General features: G+C 40.0%; 1 protein-coding gene across 2 annotated transcripts in view; it reads left to right on the top strand.

The window, feature by feature from the left end:
- The window catches only part of OXNAD1 (oxidoreductase NAD binding domain containing 1), a 149,007-nt gene extending 144,677 nt beyond the window's left edge, over positions 1 to 4,330 (top strand). For both annotated transcript variants that reach the window (XM_056519921.1, XM_056519920.1), the window contains exon 9: positions 1,940 to 4,330. In XM_056519921.1, the coding sequence (XP_056375896.1) occupies positions 1,940 to 2,094 (155 nt within the window). In that variant the 3' untranslated portion in view covers positions 2,095 to 4,330. The remainder of the gene's footprint in view (positions 1 to 1,939) is intronic.
- Positions 4,331 to 23,997: the final 19,667 nt, after the last annotated feature.

Raw genomic sequence — 23,997 nt, forward strand, 5'->3', positions numbered from 1 at the left:
CGGAGGTCTGGTGTACACACTCACCCAGTCCACTTGGTAAATACTTTTATGTACTTTATTAACTCTTTGGCTCTCAGCTTTTGGCTTTTTATTGTTAACTACTGGGGAACCCCCCTTCCTTAGCACCTTATTGGAGCATGCACCTTGGGTTATTTTTCCCAAGTTCACTTTACATGTATTTCTATTATTGGCATTAACCCTTTGTGGGAGTCCATACTTACCTTATGTATAGCCGTTTGTCACTATAAGCACTGTGAGCCCACACCAGACCCCCTTCCTGCCTCTGTGATTATGGAGTTGCATCTCTGTTATATCTCTAATGCAGTGGTTCTTAACCTTGTTGGAGGTACTGAACCCCACCAGTTTCATATGCGCATTCACCAAACCCTTCTTAATTGGAAAAATAAAATTTGATAGGGGTAGCTAGGAAGGGATAGGGTTAAAAAAAAGATTATAGGCACAGATAAACTAATATTGAATACAGGCAGTGGTGATTCAGTGTAAGGATAGAGTTAACTATGAACTAGACACAGTTAGCCAGGCATTGAGTAAAGGCAGTGGTTGTTCAGTGTGCCTACCTGTTCCCGCGGCGTCCGTGCGTCCAGGCTGTCAGCTGGTCAGAGGGACCGTCTGGCTGAGCCTCTTTAAGATGCCGCGGGACCGTAAGTGCGTCACGGGAGGCTGCGCCGGAAGGGGTGCGTTCCAACGTGAGATGCATGCAGACGATCGCATAGGAGCGGAGCCACAAAGGATAGGAGGCTTCCTTTACAGTAGGGTAAAACAGTACTCTGAGATCTGTTAGGTGGGACATGATCACCTGCAGCCAATGATGGACAAGTGGGGCGTGTCATCACAAATCATATGAGTTGGGTGTGTGTCTTGCCCTCCGCCAAACCCACAAGACTGACACGCCGAACCCCTGGGGTTCGATCGAACCCAGGTTACGAACCACTGCTCTAATGTATGTTTTTAATGGTTTTAAATGTTTGTTCTTTTTGTGCATTTATGTACTAATAAAATTTGATACCTTTTGAATTATTGGATCTATATACTTCTTTTCTCTGGTGTATTAATGAATAATACAGTGTTCACTGGCCATTTTAAAATGCCTTTTAAACAAGCACCCATTGACCTTGTACAGTAACATGGAATTACCCACCCGTGTAAAAGAAACTTTTATATCAAATCTGCTGAGACTGTCTTTTTAGTTTTTTTCTACAGAGGATGTTATAAACCACAGTTGAAGTCAGCTGGCACTATATTCAGCGTAGAAACAAGCAATTTGATTTAATTGGTCATCTCATTGCATTTCCCCCACACATAAAAGGAGTAATTCCAATAATTAAGTTGTAACCTATGTTCCTTAATATTTAATTGCTAAAAATAATAAAAATAACTAAGAATGGGGTGTCTAAACTGGTATTTTTCATACCATATTTGAGCATTTTAAGTTATTATAGCAGGATTTCCATCCATCAGGGAAAAGAGGTTACAAAGATCTTTCTATCTATAGGCCACCTGGAAAGTCTTTGTATGTATGACACATACAGGCCATTTATTTCACAGCATACAGGTAATACTTTGATTTCACTGTAGTAGTGTGGCATGGAAATTAAACACTTTCTGGCAGGTTCTCTTCCAGATTACAGCTTGTTATTGGGGGTCCTAGCAGCAGGACCTGCTTTTTAATATAAATGTATTGTCCAAAGCAGAGAACTCTTTTAATTGTCTGGTACAGCAGTGTTTCTTATGTTATTCTCCCTCTCTGTATTTAAATCATGGTAGATGAATTCGGTCTATGGTTTTTTGTCTTGCCTGTGAGCAGCAATAGACAATTTTCTAATATCATATTGAACTGTAAAATGTGATATTTCAAGTGCATTGGTCATATTAACAAAACCTAAATGTTGTTATACTTTTGTTTGTTTTTTTATTATAGAAGGAAGAATCTCTGAAAGTCATCTAGCAAATTCTGTTTCTAGGAATCATCTGTGTTACATATGTGGACCACCTCCTATGATCGAGTCCATGTGCAAACAACTTGAGGACCTTCATGTACCCAGAGAACAGATTTACTTTGAAAAGTGGTGGTAGAAAGGAAGTGTAATGATGATCTCCAGTAACCACCCTCTTCTCACGGAGGACATTGGGAAAGTGGGAGAGTATTTTAAAATTGTAACTATGTGAAGTATCTGTTACTCCCTTAACAGCAGTCAGCTATATGTATGGATGAAGCAGAAAAGATGAATCATATTTATGTACATTTCACTCAAAAATGTTATATTTAAATTGAAATTGTACATTTGTGAACTAAAATTTGTGTGTTGCATTTTTATTTACTGGAGGTGACATTGATGCTTTCTTGTTAAGGGCTTGTGCATGGACATTAAGCCAGCGGAATTCTGTTGGCCTAATTCTGCTTGCAGCAGGCACCACTGAATACTTCGGCGGTAGGACTGTGCTTCTCTTAAGATGGCAATGCAGTCCAGCATATTTTTGCCCAAAGAATTAACATATTCATTCTTTTCGTGAATGTACTTTCAGACAGTGGAATTCCGCTGCTTTAATTTCACATTTCTCTTATAAACAATGGGATTCTGCTGCAAGCTGATTTAAGCCAACAAGCCCTAAGAGTATTAACAAGATATACAAGGGAAATTAGACAATTTAAAACAGTCCTGTTCACACTACTAGATTTAAGGTGATTCATACTGCGCACACTTACAGTGCACATTCACTGTCGCATACAAGCTCCTGGCATTTGTATAAAACGTAAATGTGTCTTCATAGGCCCCTGTTTTACCCAACAGTGTCTATTTGGCCTTTGTCGAGACAGTATACTTTGTATATGTTGTGTAGGTTACTCCCATTTTTGTACAGCGAAAGAAAAAATGTTTTGATCCCCTTACGATTTTGTACATTTGCATATTGACAAAAAAATTATCAGTCTATAATGTTAATAGTTCATTTGAACAGTGAATGACAGTGAAAATCCCCAAAAAATATTTTAAATAAGTTATGTAGACCGATACAAGGCTGGAATGGGACAAGCAGCTTGGTGAGAAGTTTACAACAGTTGGTGCAATTATTTGCAAATTGGAAGAAACACTAAATAACTGTCTATCTCCCTCAGTCGGTGGCTCCATGAAAGATCTCACCTCATGGAGTTTTAATGATCATGAGAACGATGTATAGGCCTGTCTGATTCATTCAGATGTTCAAATCCAAACTTCACAGGAGAACTGGGGGAAAGTGATGTGGTCAGATGAAAACGCAGCTCTTTGGCAACTCAACTCGCCATGTTTGAAGCAGCAGGAATGTTGCCTTTGATCCTAAAAACGCCATCCCCACCATTAAACATGGACAGGACAACTTCACTGTGCCAAAGTGGCAATGGATGGGGGCATGTACAGTCAGATCTTTGTTGAGAACCTTTTGTTCTCAGCCAGGGCATTGGAAATTGGTGGGGAATGGGTATTCCAGCATGACAGTGACCCAAAACATATGGCCAAGGCAAAACAGTAGTGCCTTAAGAAGAAGCACATTAAGTTCCTTTAGTGGCCTAGCTTGTCTCCAGACCTTTATCTCATAGAACATCTGTGGAGGCGAACTCAAGGTTTAATTTGCCAAACGTCAACCTTGAAACCTTTGACTTGGAGAGGATTTAGAAAGAGTGGGACAAAATCCCTCTGAGATGTGTGCAAACCTGGTGACCAACTTAAAGAAACATCTGACCTCCGTCATTGCCAACAAGGGTTTTGCAGGTGATCAAATATTTTTTTCCTTCGCTGTTTTTTTATTTTTTTTTATTTTTTTAAATGCAGCCTGTGGTCAACATTATGCCAACATTATGCCTATGATCACCATACAGTGACACTGTCTAAGCAAAAGACTCTATCACTGCTTCTTTGTGCTTTGTGGAAATGGTCATTGAGATCAATCACTGCACATATATTTTTATTATTTATCTTTTATATCACCCTTGGTTCCAGGGCACTGCACACTTGATTATGACTAAAATACAGATCATGAACTTGACACAGTAAATAACAGACTGAAATAAGGGGAGAGAGGGCCCTGTCTACAAGGGCTTACAATCTGATTTCAAAGAATTAACAATTAGGCATGTTGATTATTTATTGTGCAAAATACAGACACCAATGTTTTGATCCAAAGGGACCTTTGTCAAGATGTCCGAAATAACCTGATGAGGTAGAGTAGGGATAGCCATGTATCTGCAGATCTGGTGATGCTATGTAGCTGGGAAATCCAGCAAATACCTTTGACATGTACCTCAAATGCAGAGTGAATGCAGCTTTAAAGGGGTACTCCGGTGAAAACCTTTTTAAATCAACTGGTGGCAGAAAGTTAAACATATTTGTAAATTACTTCTATTAAAAAATCTTAATCCTTCCTGTACTTATTAGCTGCTGAATACTACAGAGGAAATTATTTTCTTTTTGGAATGCTCTCTGATGACATCACGAGCACAGTTCTCTCTGCGGACATTATTATAATAATGCTTTATTTATTGATGTCCATAGTGGGATTTGAACCCAAGTCCCCAGCACTGCAAGGCAGCAGTGCTAACCACTGAGCCAGCATGCTCCCCTTAGCATACATCTGCTATGCACGGTTGCTAAAATGGACAGAGATGTCAGCAGAGAGCACTGTGCTCGTGATGTCATCAGTGTTCCAAAAAGAAAGGAATTTCCACTGTTGCATTCAGCAGCTAATAAGTACTGGAAGGATTAAGATTTTTTAATAGAAGTAATTTACAAATATGTTTAACTTTCTGCCACCAGTTGATTTAAAAGAAAAAAGGTTTTCACCGGAGTACCCCTTTAATGTGCTTTTTTGATGGTTATAATATGCTTGCTACAGAATCCAGTTGAAAAAAAAGAAAAGGGAAAACTTATTACAGATGAATGGATGAAAAAAATTGTTCAGAATGGTTCTGTTGGAAGGATGAAATCTGGCCCATAGTGGCTCCTGTAAAACTAAAGCCAAAACACCAGGGCGGACAGAAGTGAAGACTACGCAGTTAAGTAGCTTCTCTTTCCATTTTCGGAATCTATAGGGGACATTTATCAAGGTATTTAGAGCACTCTGGGTGCACAAAAAAGTCACCTAAGCACTTTTTTGTGTGACTTTTGTGGGTAAGCAAAAAGTTACTAACAACCTTACCTAAGAAAATTTCTTTACAATAAGTTGCATGTCTGCTCCAAGTCTGACCTGGAGTACAAAACTCCCATACGTGAGCAAATTTAAAAAGTCGCAAAAAAGTCTCACAAAATTCTCAGCTGCCACTTTTTTGTTTTGCTTATGTGCTTCAAATTTGTCAACCCCTTGTGATAGTATGATAAATATGTAGCACATAAGCACAAATAAAGCAAAATAAAAAACCCTTCAGAACTTGCTTAGGCTGTGTTCACACTACGTTTTAAGCAATACAGGACTGTATACAGCTGGGGGGAGCAAAAACCGGGCGCTCCCTTATCCCAGCCGTATCCTGCCAACCTGAGTCAAATGCTGGCTCCGGTCGGCTAATTTTTGCCCTTTTTTGCTAGGTCGTCCTCTGTATTCCTAGCAATTAAGAATAATCAGCCCATCAAGCAAACGCTGTATATGACGTGTACATGACGTGTCATGTCTGTGACCTCAATGTGAAAAGTAAAACTTTTGCTTGAAAATGTGAACGCTTACATTTCTTACCTTTTGCTCTTATTCTGCATTGTACTTCTTATGTTTAGTAAATTGCAATAGAGGGTCAAATAAATCCAGTCGTGTTGTGTGCATTTGTCGGAAAGGGAATATTTAATTATGCACGGCGTGATTGTCTTTATGAGCCTTGTATGAATTGGCCGCATTTTCTTTGCTTTGAAAGTTTAGTCCAGAACAAGCTGTAAGTACGTAAAATAAATGGCCATGACCTTAAGTGCATAAAGATAAATGAGGTGACAGCATTTTCATCTTCGGTACAAAAAAAAGCTTAAGAAGTAAAGCTGGCCCAAATGCTTCAAAGATAATCTGTTTAAAAACTTGCTTCCAACTTTACAAACACATTCATTCATCATTAGTATCAGTGTTCATTATAAACAGTAATAGATGATAGGGGGGAATAATAGAAGAAAGTTTAGCAGTGGCCAACAACAAAAATTCTCAGAGTAGATATTAAGAGGTTAAACAACATCTTTCAGGGGGACAATTTAAAATAGCTGTCTGACGACCATAAGTGCCCTGTGGGTCCTCCAGTGGTCATATACTCCAGAGACACATCAATCATTGGAAAGGCTTTTAATCAAGATATGGCTTTTGTTCAAAGAACAAGGAAATAGAGGATAAAGAAGTTTATGAATGCCGAACAGTGCTAGAAACTAATCAATCTGCAATGATCTGTGCATGATCTTTTGGCACTATATCTAAAAGAAAAAAAATCTTTTGGAAAAGTTATTGGTGAAAGGTTACCATTGTGTACAGTATAGTGTATAAAGTATATATTTGTACATAACCCTGATTTGATAGTGTTCCCAACTGTTTTTATTGGAATGTGTGAAGTTGTGGCACACACTGTCTGCGCCAGAATTTGTGTCCCCTCCCAAAAATACAACCCTACTCACCGTCCAGATAAAAATTTAAAAAAATTTATATTGTGAATTTCTCAAGAAAAATCCGCCATTTTCACTATTCCCGATGAGTTGTTGTAGCTTTTTAGAATATCTGTTTTAAGTATTAAATTAATTAGAAACCAATCTTATACATTCAAATGTCTGCTATTTTTGTATCAATAAACAATAAATTAGGGATGAGCGAATCGAATCTGACTAATACAAATTTGTTACGAATTTCAGGAAAAATTTGATTCGCAACAAATGCGAATATCGCTTAATTAAACTCCATTTAGTGCAGTCCAGGCTCCAGGGCATCTAAAATGGCGGATCCACATGTGAGGACACGGGGCAAGGAATCCTGGGAAGGCGGGAACAAGGTTAGGTGGGATGACCCTGAATCACATGCAGCATGCAGCCTATTAGTAGCCAGCCACCCCTGTGATGTCACAGCCCTGTATAATCGGCAGCCATCCTGCGGCTAGTCACTTCAGCCTTTTATTGCAGAGAGATAGAGAGGGACAGAGAGCAGTGTGTGTTGCACAGAAAAGCATTATTCCAGCAGCGATTCACCTCCCAGTCACATCAGTGTTCTATTACAGAGAGTGACAGAGAGCAATGTGTTGCACAGAACAGCAGCGATTCACCTCAAGCCCAAATCCTGCCTAGAAGCACTGATAGGAAACGGAGTGAGATTGAGAGAGTGCAATTTTTGGTGTAGTACACAGCGACTGTGTGCTGCAGCACTGGTGTGTACACAAATACTTTTTTAAGCGTACTGTAGTGCATTGTCCTCCGCTCATAAGTGCATACCACATACGTACATCTAAGTGGTGTACTATTTTGTTCCTGTTAAAGTCTTAAGGGCCTAGATACTGTGAAAGGCCAGCCAAAAGTACACACCGGCTAGTGTTGTAGACAAATACTGTTTTAAGCATACTGGAGCGCATTGTCCTCAGAGTTCCCCTCACTCAGGTTTTTAGAACGGACTGTTGCAGAAATTTCTACAACTTAAACTGCCCCCCCTTTAAATCCACCCTTGATGACCTTGTCACATATAATACTAACTTTTTTTTAGCACAGATTTTAGTGTTTTTTGAAGTTTGTGTTATTTGCACTTATTTGATCTGTAATCAGGGCTGAAGCTCAGATGAGGTGAGTGAGGCGATCGCTTCAGGTGCGCTGTTGCAAGGGGGGGGCCGAGTCCAGCACACATTACACTGAGGCATTGATTTCCAACCAGGGTGCCAGGACACTCTGGTGGGAAATATGGCGCTAACTCTTTTTTGATTTTTCTGCCCAGGCCTGCGCACCTTTGAGTCGCAGACATGCAGGCCAGGCGAGAGAGAAGTTTGTGTGCAGTTCCGGGACGAGTGATGCTGCAGTTCCAATCCTTGTGTATCCTCCCTCTCCTGTGGAGCAGCTCTGGATTCTCCTTGGTCCCTCAGCAGAATGATGTGGATGGAGGAAAGGAGAAGGGGCAGTGCTGACAGAGGCCTACTTAGCTTCAGGTAGTGCACCCCCATCCTTCTTTCACTCCTCTACATCTCTCTGTAACCCCTGTACACCCCACTGTTATCCCATACACCCTTCTGTGACCCCTCTTTACCCATATCACCCCTGTGTGCTCCTCTGTCACCCATGTACACCCCTCTGCACCCCTGTCTCCCATGTACACCCCTCTGTCACTGTGTGGGGTAATGCAGGAGGCATTGTGTGTGGGGGGTGGCTGGAGGCATTTGAGTGAGGCTGTAAACAATGGGGGAGATTTATCAAAACCTGTGCAAAGGAAAAGTTGCCCATGGCAACCAATCAGATTTCTTATTTCATTTTGCAAAGGCCTTGTTAAAAATGAAAGAAGCAAGCTGATTGGTTGCTACGGACAACAGGGCAACTTTTCCTCTGCACAGGTTTTGATAAATCTCCCCCTTGTGCGTTGTGGGAAGGCTGGTGACATTGTGTTTGGAGGAGGCTGGAGTCATTTGTAGGGAAAAGGGGAGGGTAATGCTGGAAAAGTGCTGAGGCTAATACTAATATGTTAGTGTTGCAGGTTCCATGATGTCATGTGCCAGATGGGGAAGGAAAAAAAAAGAGAATGACTGATTATTCGGTAAAAGTGTCCTGCTAATGTTTATTTTTTCCAAGGGGTGCCCCAAGCCAAAATGGGGGGGGGGGGGGGGGTTAAACTATTTTCTGTTCTCTCCTCAGGAGCAAAAAGAGATAACTACAGTTCTGTCTGTAATGCACATCATGTAACAATGTTTAGCACTTATAAGATCGCTGTCATAAGAGCCTTGTAGTTTGCAGACTTTGTTTAAAGACGTTTTATAATTTATGAAAAGTGACCTGTAAATTTTTAAATAATATTTAATATAATTTAACCCCTTAAGGACCAAGGGCGCCCTTGGTCCCGCTCCCGTGATATAACGCGGGGTTACACGGTAACCCCGCATCATATCACGGCGGGCCTGGCATCATAGTGAAGCCGGGACCCGCCGCTAATAGCACGTGGCACCGATCGCGGCGCCACGCGCTATTAACCCTTTAGTGAAAGTAAAATGGGAAAAGTGAAAGTAAAATGTGCCGGTTAGCTCAGGGTGCTGTTCGGGATCGCTGCGGTAAAATCGCGGCATCCTGAACAGCTATACTTCAGGAGGAAGGTCTCTTACCTTGCTTCCTGAAGTCCGATCGCCGATTGAATGATTCAAGAGTGAGATCCAGGCTTGAGCATTTAATCACCGAAAACACTGATTCATGCATTCCTAAGGATCATTGTTAAAGATCAGTACATGCAATGTTATAGCCCCCCCCTAGGGGCTATAATATGGCATAAGAAAAGTGTAAAAAAAATCACTAACCCTTTCAATGATCCCTTCCCCTAATAAAAGTTTGAATCACCCAGCATTTCCAAGAATAAAACAAAAACAGTCTAAATAAAAATAAACATATGTGATATCGCCGCGTGCGGAAATGTCCGAATTATAAAAATATACTGCTTTTTAAACCACACATTCAATGGCGTACGCGCAAAAAAATTCCAAAGTCCAAAATAGTGTATTTTTGGTCACTTTTTATATCATGAAAAGATGAATAAAAAGAGATCAAAAAGTCCGATCAATGCAAAAATGATGCTGACAAAAACTTCAGATCACGGTGCAAAAAATGAGCCCTCATAGCCCCCTGAACATGGAAAAATAAAAAAAGTTATAGGGCTCAGAAAATGACAATTTTAAACGTATAAATTTTCCTGCATGTAGTTATGATTTTTTTTTCAGTAGTAATACAAAATGAAACCTATACAAGTAGGGCATCATTTTAACCGTATGGACCTAGAGAATGAAGATAAGGTGTCATTTTTACCGAAAAATGTACTACGTAGAAACGGAAGCCCCTAAAAGTTACAAAATGGCATTTTTTTTTCAATTTTGTCGCACAATGATTTTTTTTCCCGTTTCGCCGTAGATTTCTGGGTAAAATGACTGATGTCATTACAAAGTAGAATTGGTGGCGCAAAAATAAGCCATCATATAGAATTTTAGGTGAAAATTTTAAAGAGTTATGATTTTTTAAAGTTAAGGAGGAAAAATTTAAAATGAAAAAACGGAAAAAGCCCCGGTCCTTAAGGGGTTAAATAAATAATTGCTATACATAAAAGCCAGGTAAGAAGTCCAGAATGGACGGTAACTCTTAACACTAAATTCTCATGGCATGAAGGACACTTCCAAAAGAATCTGCATGTCATACTGAATAACAGTATTATTTCACTAACCCAGCACACTCCCTATGCGTGTACAGCAAGGCAAAGTGTTCTACATCCCTATTGAGGCTCTCTGTAGGCCAGAAATAGCTATTTTTAATAGCGAGTTGCTGCTAATCCATTTGGACCTAAACACATTTTTGGGGAAAAATTTGGCAAATCGGCTGAATCCAATTTTTTAAAATTTGCTCACTTCTAATAATAATCATTGCAAATGTTTTATTTTTTTTATTACAAACCGGAAGGCAAGACTATTATTCATTCTGTATAGAGATTGTTTATCTTACAAGTGATCTCTCGTCATCAGGTGACAGAAAATGTATTCCAGCAGGTCTTTCTGTCGCACTGCACCAAAATTGAGCGTGCATCAGAATTAATGTCCATTGTGTGCCAGAATAGTAAATACACTGAAAACCAGCAAGTCTAAAAAGGAATTCAGCTACACATAATAGTAAATCAGGATAAATAAATCTAGACAAGTACTATAGAAGCAGCACCGTATTGCACAGTATTTTCTCTAGTGCCCTTCCAGTCCAGTCCTTCCAGTTTAAAATAAACATAAATTATTGTAAAAAGGTTTTAGGGAAAAGCTCTGGGAAATCTTTTTGGGTCTCTTCCATGTTGTTTTTTTTAAACAATCCATTTGTGCTTCTACCATGTTATAAAAAAGATGCCAACAATATTCTTGCCTAATTATTAATGCTCCAGTTCTAGGAAGTGTTGGCTTGTGAAGAGGAGGTGGTAGGAGAGGTGATGGGACATTGTCAAGGTTTTAAAGAAATATGGAGATCTGTCAGCTTTAACTAGTGTCTGTAGTTAATGACCAGAACTAATTCAGTCTGTGGAGACGACTCAGATGAAGGAAATTTTTTTGCCCGAGTATTGATATAAGTAATAAGTACAATATAAGTAATTTGTGTTTTATTACCCAGTATTAATTTGGCACAACACAGTGCAATGTATGAAAATTCATGATCGTTTTTCAAAAGGTTCTTCTTTTCTCATGTTTTTATGGTAATAACTCCTGTACCTACTTTACTGGGAACCCATCATCTTTCTCTGGCTGAGAAATTGTTTGTCTCAATTATCATGTGATCTGTCAAACAGTCAATATTTTTTTCAAGTGAGCAATACTTCACTTCCATTTTCTTTGTTGCGCTGCGTTCAAGAGGATTGTTTGTGTCATGCCTTCTTTGATGTTGTTTTCTCCTAATGACAGCAGCCCACTCCACAGGAAGGATTTGGAAAGTTGTAAACATTTTCTCGCCCAACTTAAGAGAATGCTTATCCCCTGCCTTAAATTGGCAATCCAGAAACATGTTCTGCCACACTGCAATAACAAAATTGTGTTTGTGCCTGTGATAATAGCACAAATAATTGATTCCTTTCCCTATATTTTACCGTACATTTAAGGAGCTGATATTATTCTACATTTAAGGTTTGTATTTTTACTGAAAACCATAAAGTTAAGCAAAGACATTTGACAACACCTATGTTTTTTGAGTATATCAATACATAAAATATTGATAAGCAGTCTCTTGATGGGTGGTCCTCATAGAGTAGCTGCCTCTGCTCCATTATACTCATCTGGAAGTGATTCTGGGCCCTCACCCTTTTCATCAGATTGTGCTGTCATTGTCAAATTTCTAGTTTTACCAGATTGAGTGATGAGCTGGAAACATGACATACTTTCAACAGACTGGGTTCTCATTTAGTATTTTTGTCAGTATTTTTAATTAAAAACCAGGAGTGGATTCTAAAACAGAGAACAGCTGCAAAATGTTGCATTATAGTTTTTCTTTGTCCGTTCTACTTCTGGTTGTGAATAAGGACTAAAGGGGTAAAGTTTCTTCTTCACGAGAGCACCAAAAGGCATATTAAAGCGTACCTGTCAGATCCAACAAAAACCTTTTTTTTTTAAATATATCACTCAGTACTTAATCCTGACCATGTACGTCTATTTTTATGTGTCTAGCACCTTTATTTATTTTTTTATTACACTTTTAGTTTAGCTCACTAGCTCCTCTCAAAGGGAGGGGGCGTGGCCTCACTGTGCAGGTCTCCGCCCCCTCCCTCAGTATGCTGTCTGCCCACATCTCCCCAAGCATTAGCAAAACTACAACTCCCAGCTTGTCCTCACTGACAGTAGCGGGACACAAGCTGATAGTGGGAGAATTTTTCCTCCAGCTGTGAACCCTGCACTCACAGCTGTCAATCAAGGAAGTGTGTCCATGACATAGGTGATGACGCATGGACACAGCAGGACTAGTATGTGTCCAAGCAGGCAGAGGGGGCAGTTGTTTGACTGAATTTTTCAGTATGAAATACTGCAAACGTTCTAAAACCTATTGGTTTTGCATGCTTTACAACATATCAAAAGTTTTTGTATCTGACAGTTCCCATTTAAATCCTATAGGTCGTTCATGCTCCACTCCAGAAATTTGGGATAAAATGTAAAGTAGCTGTCCCCCAGAAGAAAAAGAGCTTGCACACTAGTACCACCTATTGAAGGTAGCATCCCTTCAATGACATACTTTATTATAGGTTTTGATGTTCTCTATTGATGTCAGTAGGAAAAAAGCTGCAACATGAATTGACATGCAGCGGATTGAAAATACACAGCACAGGTGAATTTCTGCTTGGATTTTTTTCTGCAGAGTGTGAATTAGATCAGTTAAAATCTCATCCACATTGCTGGGGCTATAATATGTTGCCAAAGGGTTGGGTCTCAATGTATTTCATCACCTGGCTGGAATGCAGATACCTGAATAGACATCTTTACCAAGAGACAGAGGAAGCAAGGTCTTGCCTCTTCTATTGCTTCAGTTGTAAATGACTAGAATCAGGAGAAAACCCATGCATGTCTAACTTTCATACATTTATGGGTTCATTTTTTTCTTTTGTGTTAGTTGGCAAAATCACAAAATATTTTTGTGTTCCAACCACAAAATATGAAATGAAATTTCAGACCTATCAAACTACATAATGCATGATGTCATTTAATGGTTATAATAATACGGAACCATAATGTGAAGAAGTGGTAATCTTACATGTGATGTGAAAAATGAAAAGGTATCAAATAACAAGTCTATCATAATACCACAAAGGGCTAGAATGTATTCTAGGTACAGACGCATCGACCTTGATCACATGATATAATGGTGATTTTTAGATTTATGTAAGAAGTAAAATGTGAATAGATTTCAATCACCTTTCTTTCAGCTATTACTCTACAGCAATACATATAATATGTATACATGGGCTATGGATCAGATAGTGCACTTACTGTATGTGACTATTATATAATGCCAACAGTGGATTTTTTTAAGTCTTTAGACCCTTTCACTTTTCTAACACTTTGTTATATTACGGAAATTATTACAAATTCTGCTTATTATTCTGCACTGAATACCCCTTGATAGCAATGTGAAATTTACTTATTGACATAAGTATTCAGACCCTTTATTCAGTGCTTAGTTGTAGCCCCTTTTCAGCGATTACAGCTTCCATTCTTCTTTGGATAACAAAGTTGCACAACTGTCAGCAATTCTCTGAAGATTCTCTAAAGCTTTGGATGGGGACTGTCATATACAGCCATTTTAAAGTTTCTACAGAAATCTTTGATTGGGCTTAAATCTTAAGGACCCAGACAATTTTCACCTTAAGGACCAGAACATTTTTTGCACACCTGATCACTGTCACTTTAAGCATTAATAACTCTGGGATGCTTTTACTTATGAATTTGATTCTGAGATTGTTTTTTCCTGACATATTCTACTTTAACATAGTGGTACATTTTCACCAATACTTGCATCATTTCTTGGTGAAAATTTCAAAAATGTCATGAAAAATTTGAAAATTTAGCATTTTTCTAAGTTTGAAGCTCTCTGCTTGTAAGGAAAATAGACATACCAAATAAATTATATATTGATTCACATATACAATATGTCTACTTTATGTTTGTATCATAAACTTGACATGTTTTTACTTTTGGAAGACATCAGAGGGCCTCAAAGTTCAGCAATTTTCACATTTTTCACAAAATTTTCTAAATTGGAATTTTTCAGGGACCAGTACAATTTTTAAGTGGATTTGAAGGGCCTTCTTATTAGAAATACCGCATATTCCCCATACCAAAACGTCACCCCTCAAAGTATTCAAAATGACATTCAGTAAGTGTGTTAACCCTTTAGGTGTTTCGCACAAATAGCAGAAAAGTAAAGGAGAAAATTCTAAATATAATTTTTTTTACACTGGCATGTTCTTGGAGACCCAGTTTTTGAATTTTTTACAAGGGGTAAAAGGAGAGAAATCCCAACAAAATTTGTAACCCAATTTCTCTCGAATGAGGAAATACCTCATATGTGTATGTAAAGTGTTTGGCGAGTGCAGTAGAGGGCTCAGAAGGGAAGGAGCGACAATGGGATTTTGGAGAGTGAGTTTTTCTGAAATGGTTTTTGGGGGGCATGTCACATTTAGGAAGCCCCTATGATGCCAGAACAGCAAAAAAGAAAAAAACACATGGCATACTACATTGGAAACTACACACCTCAAGGAATGTAACAAGGGGTACAGTGAGTCTTAACACCCCACAGATGTGTAAATGATTTTTTTTTGTTCACTAAAATTATGGTTTCTCCCCAATTTTTTATTTTTAGAAGTGGTAATAGGGAAAAAATTCCCCCCAAAGTTTGTTACCCCATTTCTTCTGAGTATGGAAATACCCCATGTGTGGACGTCAAGTGGTCTGCGGGCGAACTACAACGCTCAGAAGAGGAGGAGTCACATTTGACTCTTGGGAAGCAAATTTTGCTGAAATGGTTTTTGGGGGGCATGTCGCATTTAGGAAGCCCCTGTGTGCTGGGAGTTGTAGTTTTGAAACTCCTAGAAGCAGCAGTGAAGATCACTTTACAACTATCTTCACTGCTGCCTCTAACATCGCCACCGCTGCATCCACTTGCCTGCGCCTCCTTCCTGCCGCCAGTTCCCGGTCCCTGCGTGTCCTCCAGGTATCTGCCACCCCCCCCCCCCCCCACCACATCAATGGTCATCGCAGTCATCTTCTCCCGATCTGTCCATACTTCTAAGGGCAGGCAGAGTGAGGAGATGAACTTTCAGTCCTGACCAGCCAATCGCAGGGGATAGGAGGAGGTGGCACCCCTACCACCTCGCTCCTATCCTTTAGGTGATATCTGATGATCGAGGAGCTCTGATCATCCCTATTTTTCGCCCTGGGTCCCTAAGTGGTTAAAGGGGTGCTCTGCTGGAAAACATTTTTTTTTTTTTATCAACTGGTGCCAGAAAGTTAAACAGACTTGTAAATTACTTTTATTTAAAAATCTTAATCCTTTCAGTATTTATCAGCTGCTCTATGCTGCACAGGAAGTGTCTTTCTTTTTTAATTTCCTTTCTGTCTGACCACAGTGCTCTCTGCTGACACCTCTGTCCATTTTTGGAACTGTCCAGAATAGGAGCAAATCCCCATACAAACCTATCCTGCTACAGACAGTTCCTAAAATGGACAGAGGTGTCAGCAGAGAGCACTGTGGTCATACAGAAAATTCAATAAGAATAAGTACTGGAAAGATTAAGATTTTTTAATAGAAAGGTAAACAGATTTGTAAATTACTTCTGTCACCAGTTGATTAAAAAAAAAAATGTTTTCCAGTCAGGACGCTGGCTGAACCACTGAAGGACATTCACAGAGTTGTCCCTAAGCCCCTCCTGTGTTGTATTGGCCGTGTGCTTTTGGTCATTGTCTTGTCGGCTCAGTCTGATGTCCAGGGCACTTTGGATCAGGTTTTCATTAAAGGACACCTGTCATTTAAAAAACTTTTAACATGGTACAGAGACATGTCGAATGTTTTGATCCTTTGGACTCTCAGTGCTGAGACCTCCTTGGATCAGGAGAATGAACCCTTAACTCCCCGGCTTTCAGCAATCTATGTCTTGCCATTATCAGCTAATAGGGCAACGTGACAAGGATTGCTGACAGACAGGGAATAATCCGCACTACCAATTGTTTTCTTGTTCAGTAGGGGGTCTCAGCACTCAGACCGCGACAAATAAATTTTTTTTATTTTTTTATATGACAGGGACAGTTAAAGAATATCTCCAGCCATTGGAAAATACCCTCACACTATGTTGCAGGCATGGTGAAAATATACGTTATGGTGCATACAGTTTTGAATGGGAAGTCTATCGGCACGGTTTTCTGTATGTTTGCATACATTTTTTTTTATGAATCCATATGCCAAAACTGTATAGCAAAATTCTGGCGTGAACCCACTCTTAAATGTGGTAATGAACCCAACAACAAATTCTTGGAACATACAATAAACTTACATACACCCAGCCAAAGGCTGAGACCCTTGTGCTGCACAGCACGGCGCCCTCTGAAGGACAAGGGAGAAAGGAGTATTAATTTGCCTACCGGTGGGCACAACTGGACTTCCGCACCTTACATGTTATTACCCTAAGAAAAACAAAAGAATAACTGTATAGGTGTGTGGTTTGAGCTAGCCTGCAGTGCAGCACAACAGCTTACAATCTTACAAAACTCTACCGTATTCCCCCTCCCCTAACCACTGTTGTAGCACGTGCCTGAGTATTCCTCCTGAGCAAAAACACCAGCCTGGCTTGAGTTTGTGGGAAATTTATCAGCTCTCCAATTGTGAAATGTCACTTTAACCCTTTAAGGACCTAGTGCGTACAGGTATGCCCCCCATGTCGGCGATTTGCGGCGATTCCGGCCTGATCGGGTCTCTGGTGACCAGATGCAGCAGTGAAGATCGCCGTAAAGTGATCTTCACTGCTGCTTCTTCGTGTTTCAAATCTCCAAGCATGCCCAGACAGCCTTAGGCTTTATGCTGGGAGTTGTAGTTTTGCAACATCTGGAGGGCCACAGTTTGGAGACCACTGTGCAGTGGTGTCCAAACTGTTTCCTTCTAGATGTTGCAAAACTACAACTCTCAGCATGCTCAGACAGTCCAAGCATGGTGGGAGTTGTAGTTCTGTAACATCTGGCCCTTCAGATGTTGCCAAACTACAACTCCCAGCATGCCTGGACAGTCTTGGCACGCTGTGAGCTGTAGTTTTGCAACATCTGGAGGGCTACAGTTTGGACACCATTGTATAGTAGTCTCCATACTGTAGCCCTCTAGATGTTGCAAAACTACAATTCAAAGCATGCCAAGACTCCAGGCATGCTGGGAGTTTTAGTTCGGCAACATCTGGTGCTTCAGATGTTGCTGAACTACAACTCCCAGCATGCCTGTCCAGTCATGCCGGGGGTTTTGAAACACTTATTTGGGAAACACTGCCATAGGGTAATTTTGGTAATGGAGGCAAGTGTAATTCTAGCATCCGAGTCCGTCCCATGCAAATCCCTAATTTAGGCCTCAAATGCGCATGGCGCTATCTCACTTCGGAGCCCTGTCGTATTTCAAGGCAACAGTTTATGAACACATATGGGGTATTTCCGTACTCGGGAGAAATTTCCTTACAAATTTTGGGCACCTTTTTCTCCTTTCACCCGTTATGAAAAGGAAAAATTGGGGTCTACTTCAGCACGTTATTGTACAAAAATGTAATTTTTTACACTAACATGCTGGTGTTGCCCCATACTTTTCATTTTCACAAAAAGGAAAAGGAAAAAAAGACCCCCAAAATTTGTAACGCCATTTCTCCTGAATACGGAAATACCCCATATGTGTACACAACAAGGCTCAGGAGTGAAAGCTCCATGTACATTTGAGGCACAGGGGTAGCTGGTCGTTACAGCGGTTCTGACAAATGCAAAAACATGTGACCCCATTTTGGAAACTACACCCCTCACGGAACGTAACAAGGGGCATATTAAGCCTTAACACCCCACAGGTGTTTGAAGAATTTTTGTTAAAGTTGAACGTGAAAACGAAAATTGTTCACAAAAATGCTGGTGTTATCCCAAATTTTTCATTTTCACAAGGGGTAATAGGAAAAAAAGCCCCCCCAAAATTTGTAACACCATTTCTTCTGAGTATACAAATACCCCATGTGTGGATGTAAAGTGCTCTGTGGGCGAACTACAATGCTCAGAAGAGAAGGACACAAAATGTGTTTCAGATAGATTGGGGTATGTGTATGTATCTCAAAGGTCAAATGCTAATGCACTGCTTAGCCCCCAAAGATAAAGATGCTATATGATCTCCCAAATTACATAAATACTTAGAAAGAAAATTGAGTAATTTACAAAAATTATAATTTCATATAATAAATTTTATTTAGACACATAGGTTAAAAGATGGGAAGGATTCCACACGGGGGGGGGGGGGGGGGAGGGGAAGAAGACATGGGTGTCGCTCAGGTAGCCATTAACTATCTATGCAGGAAATCACAGTTAACACAATAATGTACTGAATATACTTAAGAGCCCAGTCACAGTACAAAAACTACATCATGCATTAAAGCGTCGATGTGGGACATAAGGCACTATACATTACCACAGATAGTAACAAGACAGGCACCGGAGCGACACCAGAAGAGAAGGAGCACTATTGGGCTTTTGGAGAGAGAATGTGTCTGGAATTGGAGGCCGCGTGCGTTTACAAAGCCCCCATAGTGCCACAACAGTGGACTCCCCACATGTGACCCCATTTGGAAACTACAACCCTCACTTAGTGTAATGAGGGGTACAGTGAGCATTTACACCCCACAGGTGTCTGACAGATTTTTTTTAACAATGGTCCATGAAAATGAAAAATTTTATTTTTCATTTGCATAACCCACTGTTCCAAAGATCTGTCAAACGCCAGTGCGGTGTAAATGCTCACTGCACCCCTTATTACATTATGTGGTGTAGTTTCCGAAACAGGGTCACATGTTGGGGGTCCACTGTTCCATACTCAGTATTTCCATACTCAGAAGAGATCGGGTAACAAATTTGGGGGGGGGGGGGGGCATGTTCTCCTATCACACCTTGTGAAAATGTAAAATTTGGGGAAAAACCAGCATTTCAGTGAAAAAAATATTAATTTACACATCCAACTTTAACCTGTTAAGGACCCAGGCCGTACGGTATGCCCTGAGTCCACTCCCGATCTATAACGCGGGGCCACGCCTCTAACAACAGCCGGGACCCATGGCTAATAGCGCGCGGCATTGATCGCACTGCCGCGTGCTATTAACCCTTTAGACATGATGTTCAAAGTTGAATGCCGCATCTAAAATGAAAGTGAAACCATGCCGGTTAACTCAGGGAGCTGTTCGGGATAGCCGCAGTGAAATCGCGACATCCCGAACAGCTTGCAGGACAGCTGGAGGGTCCCTACCTGCTTCCTCGCTGTCCGATCGCCGAATGACTGCTCAGTGCCTGAGATCCAGGCCTGAGCAGTCAAGCGGCAGAATCATCGATCACTGGTTTCTTATGAGAAACCAGTGATCAATGTGAAAGATCAGTGTGTACAAGTGAATAAAGATCATTTAAACCCTCCCCTATTAAAAGTTTGAATCACCCCCCTTTTCCCATAAAAAAAACAGTGTAAATTAAAATTAAAATAAACATATGTGGTATCGCAGCCCATGGAAATGTCCGAATTATAAAAATATATCATTAATTAAACCTCACGGTCAATGGCGTGCGTGCAAAAAAATTCAAAAGTCCAAAATAGTGCATTTTTGGTCACTTTTTATATCATGAAAAAATTTATAAAAAGCGATCAATAAGTCCTATCAATGCAAAAACTTCAGATCACGGCGCAAAAAATGAGCCCTCATACCGCCCCATACGTGGAAAAATAAAAAGTTATAGGGGTCAGAAGATGACAATTTTAAACGTATAAATTTTCCTGCATGTAGTTTTGATTTTTTTCCAGAAGTACGACAAAATTAAACCTACATAAGTAGGGTGTCATTTTAACCATATGGACCTACAGAATAAAAAGAAGGTGTCATTTTTACCAAAAAAATTATTGTGCAGAAACGGAAGCCCCCAAAAGTTACAAAATGGCATTTTTTTCTTCAATTTTGTTTCACATTGATTTTTTTTCCGTTTCGCCGTAGATTTTTGGGTAAAATGACTGACGTCATTACAAAGTAGAATTGGTGGCACAAAAAATAAGCCATCATATGGATTTTTAGGTGAAAGATTGAAAGAGTTATGATTTTTTAAAGGTAAGGAGGAAAAAACGAAAATGCAAAAACAGAAAAACCCTGGGTCCTTTAGGGGTTAATGAAGTCGTCAAACAGCTGTGGGGTGTTAAGGCTCACTGTACCCCTTGTTACATTCCTTGAGGGGTGTAGTTTCCAAAATAGTATGCCATGTGTTTTTTTTTTGTTTTGTTTTTTTGCTGTTCTGGCACCATAGGGGCTTCCTAAATGTGACATGCCCCTCAAAAACCATTTCAGAAAAACTCACTCTCCAAAATCCCATTGTCGCTCCTTCCCTTCTGAGCCCTCTAGTGCACCCACAGAGCACTTTCCATACATATATGAGGTATTTCCTTACTCGAGAGAAATTGGGTTAAAAGTTTAGGGAGATTTATCTCCTTTTACCCCTTGTAAAAATTCAAAAACTGGGTCTGCAAGAACATGCAAGTGTAAAAAAAATGAAGATTTTGAATTTTTTCCTTCACATTGCTGCTATTCCTGTGAAACACCAAAAGGGTTAACACACTTTCTGAGAGTCATTTTAAATACTTTGAGGGGTTCAGTTTTTATAATGGGGTAATTTATGGGGTATTTCGAATATGAAGGCCCTTCAAATCCACTTCAAAACTGAACTAGTCCCTGAAAAATTCCGATTTTGAAAATTTTGTGAAGCCCTCTGATGTCTTCAAAAAGTAAAAACATGTCAACTTTATGATGCAAACATAAAGTAGACATATTGTATATGTGAATCAATATATCATTTATTTGGGATGTGATGTCCATTTTCCTTATAAGCAGAGAGTTTTAAAGTTAAAAAAATTCAAAATGTTCAAATCTTTCATAAAATTTTGGAATTGATGCCGGTATCGATGAGAATCAGAATGAAAAGTAAAAGCATCCCAGAGTTATTAATGCTTAAAGTGACAGTGGTCAGATGTGCAAAAAATGCTCGGGTCCTTAAGGTGAAAATGGGCTGGGTCCTTAACGGGTTAAATTATGGAGTCCTTGCAATGAACAGTAGCAACACTTGTGGCCTGACACGAACAGAGACCCTAATGCCTCTCCAACAAACGTGCAGTACCACAGACTATGTTGTTTTGCTCCTCAGCTCTCAGTTCCTGGAAGCAATCCTCATCCCTCTGGACAGGATCAGGGTCTTGGACCCAAGCAGCTTCATTTAGTTCTGGTCACTGAAGAATGCTCCCACACCTGGATACAGTAAGATCCTCTCTCACAGTTTATCAGTGTCAGCTCTCTCTCCAAGATGGCTGCTCTCCACCTTTTACTGGCCTTTACCGGTCACTTCCCCCTCTCGTGAATAAGAAAACATGCAATATGTGAGCTGTATTAGGAAACAGCAGCATCTTGTGGCCAAACAGCAGAATGTCAGTCCAGACATTTAACAATTTAAACAAACAGTGTTCAGACAATGAGAGTTTTCCCATCTCACACAGTGATAGGTGACGACCTGGAAGTTTCTCCCATATTCACACAGGATCTTTGGAGTTCAGCCAGAGTGGCCATCAGGCTCTTCATCACCTCTCCTACTAAAGGCATTCTCCCCCAATTACAGTTTTGTGGGATGGCCAGCTATAGGAAACTCAGGCTAAGAGTTAACCACACGAGATCTCTTGCTTGTCTGGAAGCCATCCTGTTCTTTTCTATTGACTACTGTTTACCGGTGAAGATGAGCAGGAAGTATTAGTTAAGGGCACTATGAGATGGTGGAATAGGGGACCAAGAAGAGTTTTTTTATATTCATCCTTGGTGATCCAGTGTTATATTCAGGTTTAGCTTATGGTTCAGCAAAAGCTTTGTTACTGTTGTATCAATGGAATAATGGATACTCCGACTCCGGGCGGGAAATATGAAATTACTGTGCCATACTTTCATATTTCCGTGAGTCAGCCGGCTCCACTTCCCGGCCACCCATTTGCATCTACCACCCGCCCTCTAGCTGTTGGAAGACTACAACTCCCTGCATGCCCTTACAGTGAGGATATTCTGGGAGTTGTATTCTTGCAACAGCTAGCGGGCGAGTGGCCACAGATGGAGGTTCGCAAAAAGTCGCACAAAAGTCGCAGTTGTGATACGTGCGACATTCGCATTTCATAAATTCCTGACCACTGCAAAGTAAAAACTGAAAGTTGCTTAAGTAGGGCTATTTGCAACTTTATGCGTACCCACAAAAGTCACACAAAAAATTGCTTAGGCGTACATGTGACTTTTTGTGCGACTTTTATAAGCAAAATAAGAGCTCTAAATCCCTTGCTAATTCTCCCCCTTTATGTATAGATGACATCAGTTTTATGACTTTATAGTCAAGAGACTCCTACTACTCCTCGTGCACTTACTTGTTAAGCCAAGCATAAGCAAAGTAGAACTGCATATTTCACAACTGTTCTTTGCTCGTCACCTGTATCAATTTGCACAGTAAATGAACCTGAGTGACTTTTCACAGGACACTTCTAACTATAAAGGATAAAAGGAGCAAATCTCTGAAGGTCAGCACCATAGCATCCGATGCCGTTCAGCATACTAAATAACTTGTTTTCCCTTTATAAATGTCAAGAATTCAAAAATCCATCATTCTGCGTTAGAACGTTAGACACGGTATGCATAGATATGGAAACACATTTAGGAAAGGGCTGTCTGATTGCTACATTTTACATGTGACCTTTTGTTAATATTTACTTACTAGTCACTTAGAAGTGATTTATTATCTTTACTATTATTAGTATTTACTTTAGTTGTTTGCATTTTATGTATCTGAATAAGTCATCTTTTTTATGAGAATTCAGAGGTAGTTTGGATCCATAAACTTCTCTTGGAACTTCTCTTCTCTTGGAGTTTCTGACATTGAAAATTGGTTAAAAATCAAAAAACATGGTATTGATCTTACTCTTTACAGACTCAATAAAAGAACATTGCTGTCACTTCTAATCGTAATATAGTACATATCATTGATTTTATTTTGTACATTTCTAGTAATGTCATTGTCTTCTAAACTCTGTCATCATTTGAAAATAAGCATTACCATTTAGTGGCTGTACTTGGCTCATGGCTGCAGACTAGTGGAGCATTCCGATCAGTAATTATAGTTTATTATAGCGTTATTGTAATTGAACACAATTTTTAAAATGTCAGAGATGTCAAAAGTTGTTGATCACACCGGGACTCAGCCACACATGTCAAATGTTGTTGATAACACTGGGTCTCACTCCTGGGACCTGCTGCGATCGTAAGTTATTTGCTTGGGAAGCGGGTGGTATTTTGCTCCGCTTCTCGGTTGGCCGAGAGATCCTCTGCAAAGACTTCTATGTAGAGAAATAGACGGATCTCTAGCCAGCCAGGCGGTGAAGTACAATGCCACCTGTTTCCCAAGCTAATAACTCACAATCGCAACAGGTCTTAGGAGTGAGACCCGATGTGAACATCATTTGACATGTCTGGCTCAGACCCAGTGTGATCAACAACTTTTGACATGTATGACTGAGACCCGGT

This window comes from Hyla sarda, chromosome 5 (assembly GCF_029499605.1).
Source record: "Hyla sarda isolate aHylSar1 chromosome 5, aHylSar1.hap1, whole genome shotgun sequence".
Classification (NCBI taxonomy): domain Eukaryota; kingdom Metazoa; phylum Chordata; class Amphibia; order Anura; family Hylidae; genus Hyla; species Hyla sarda.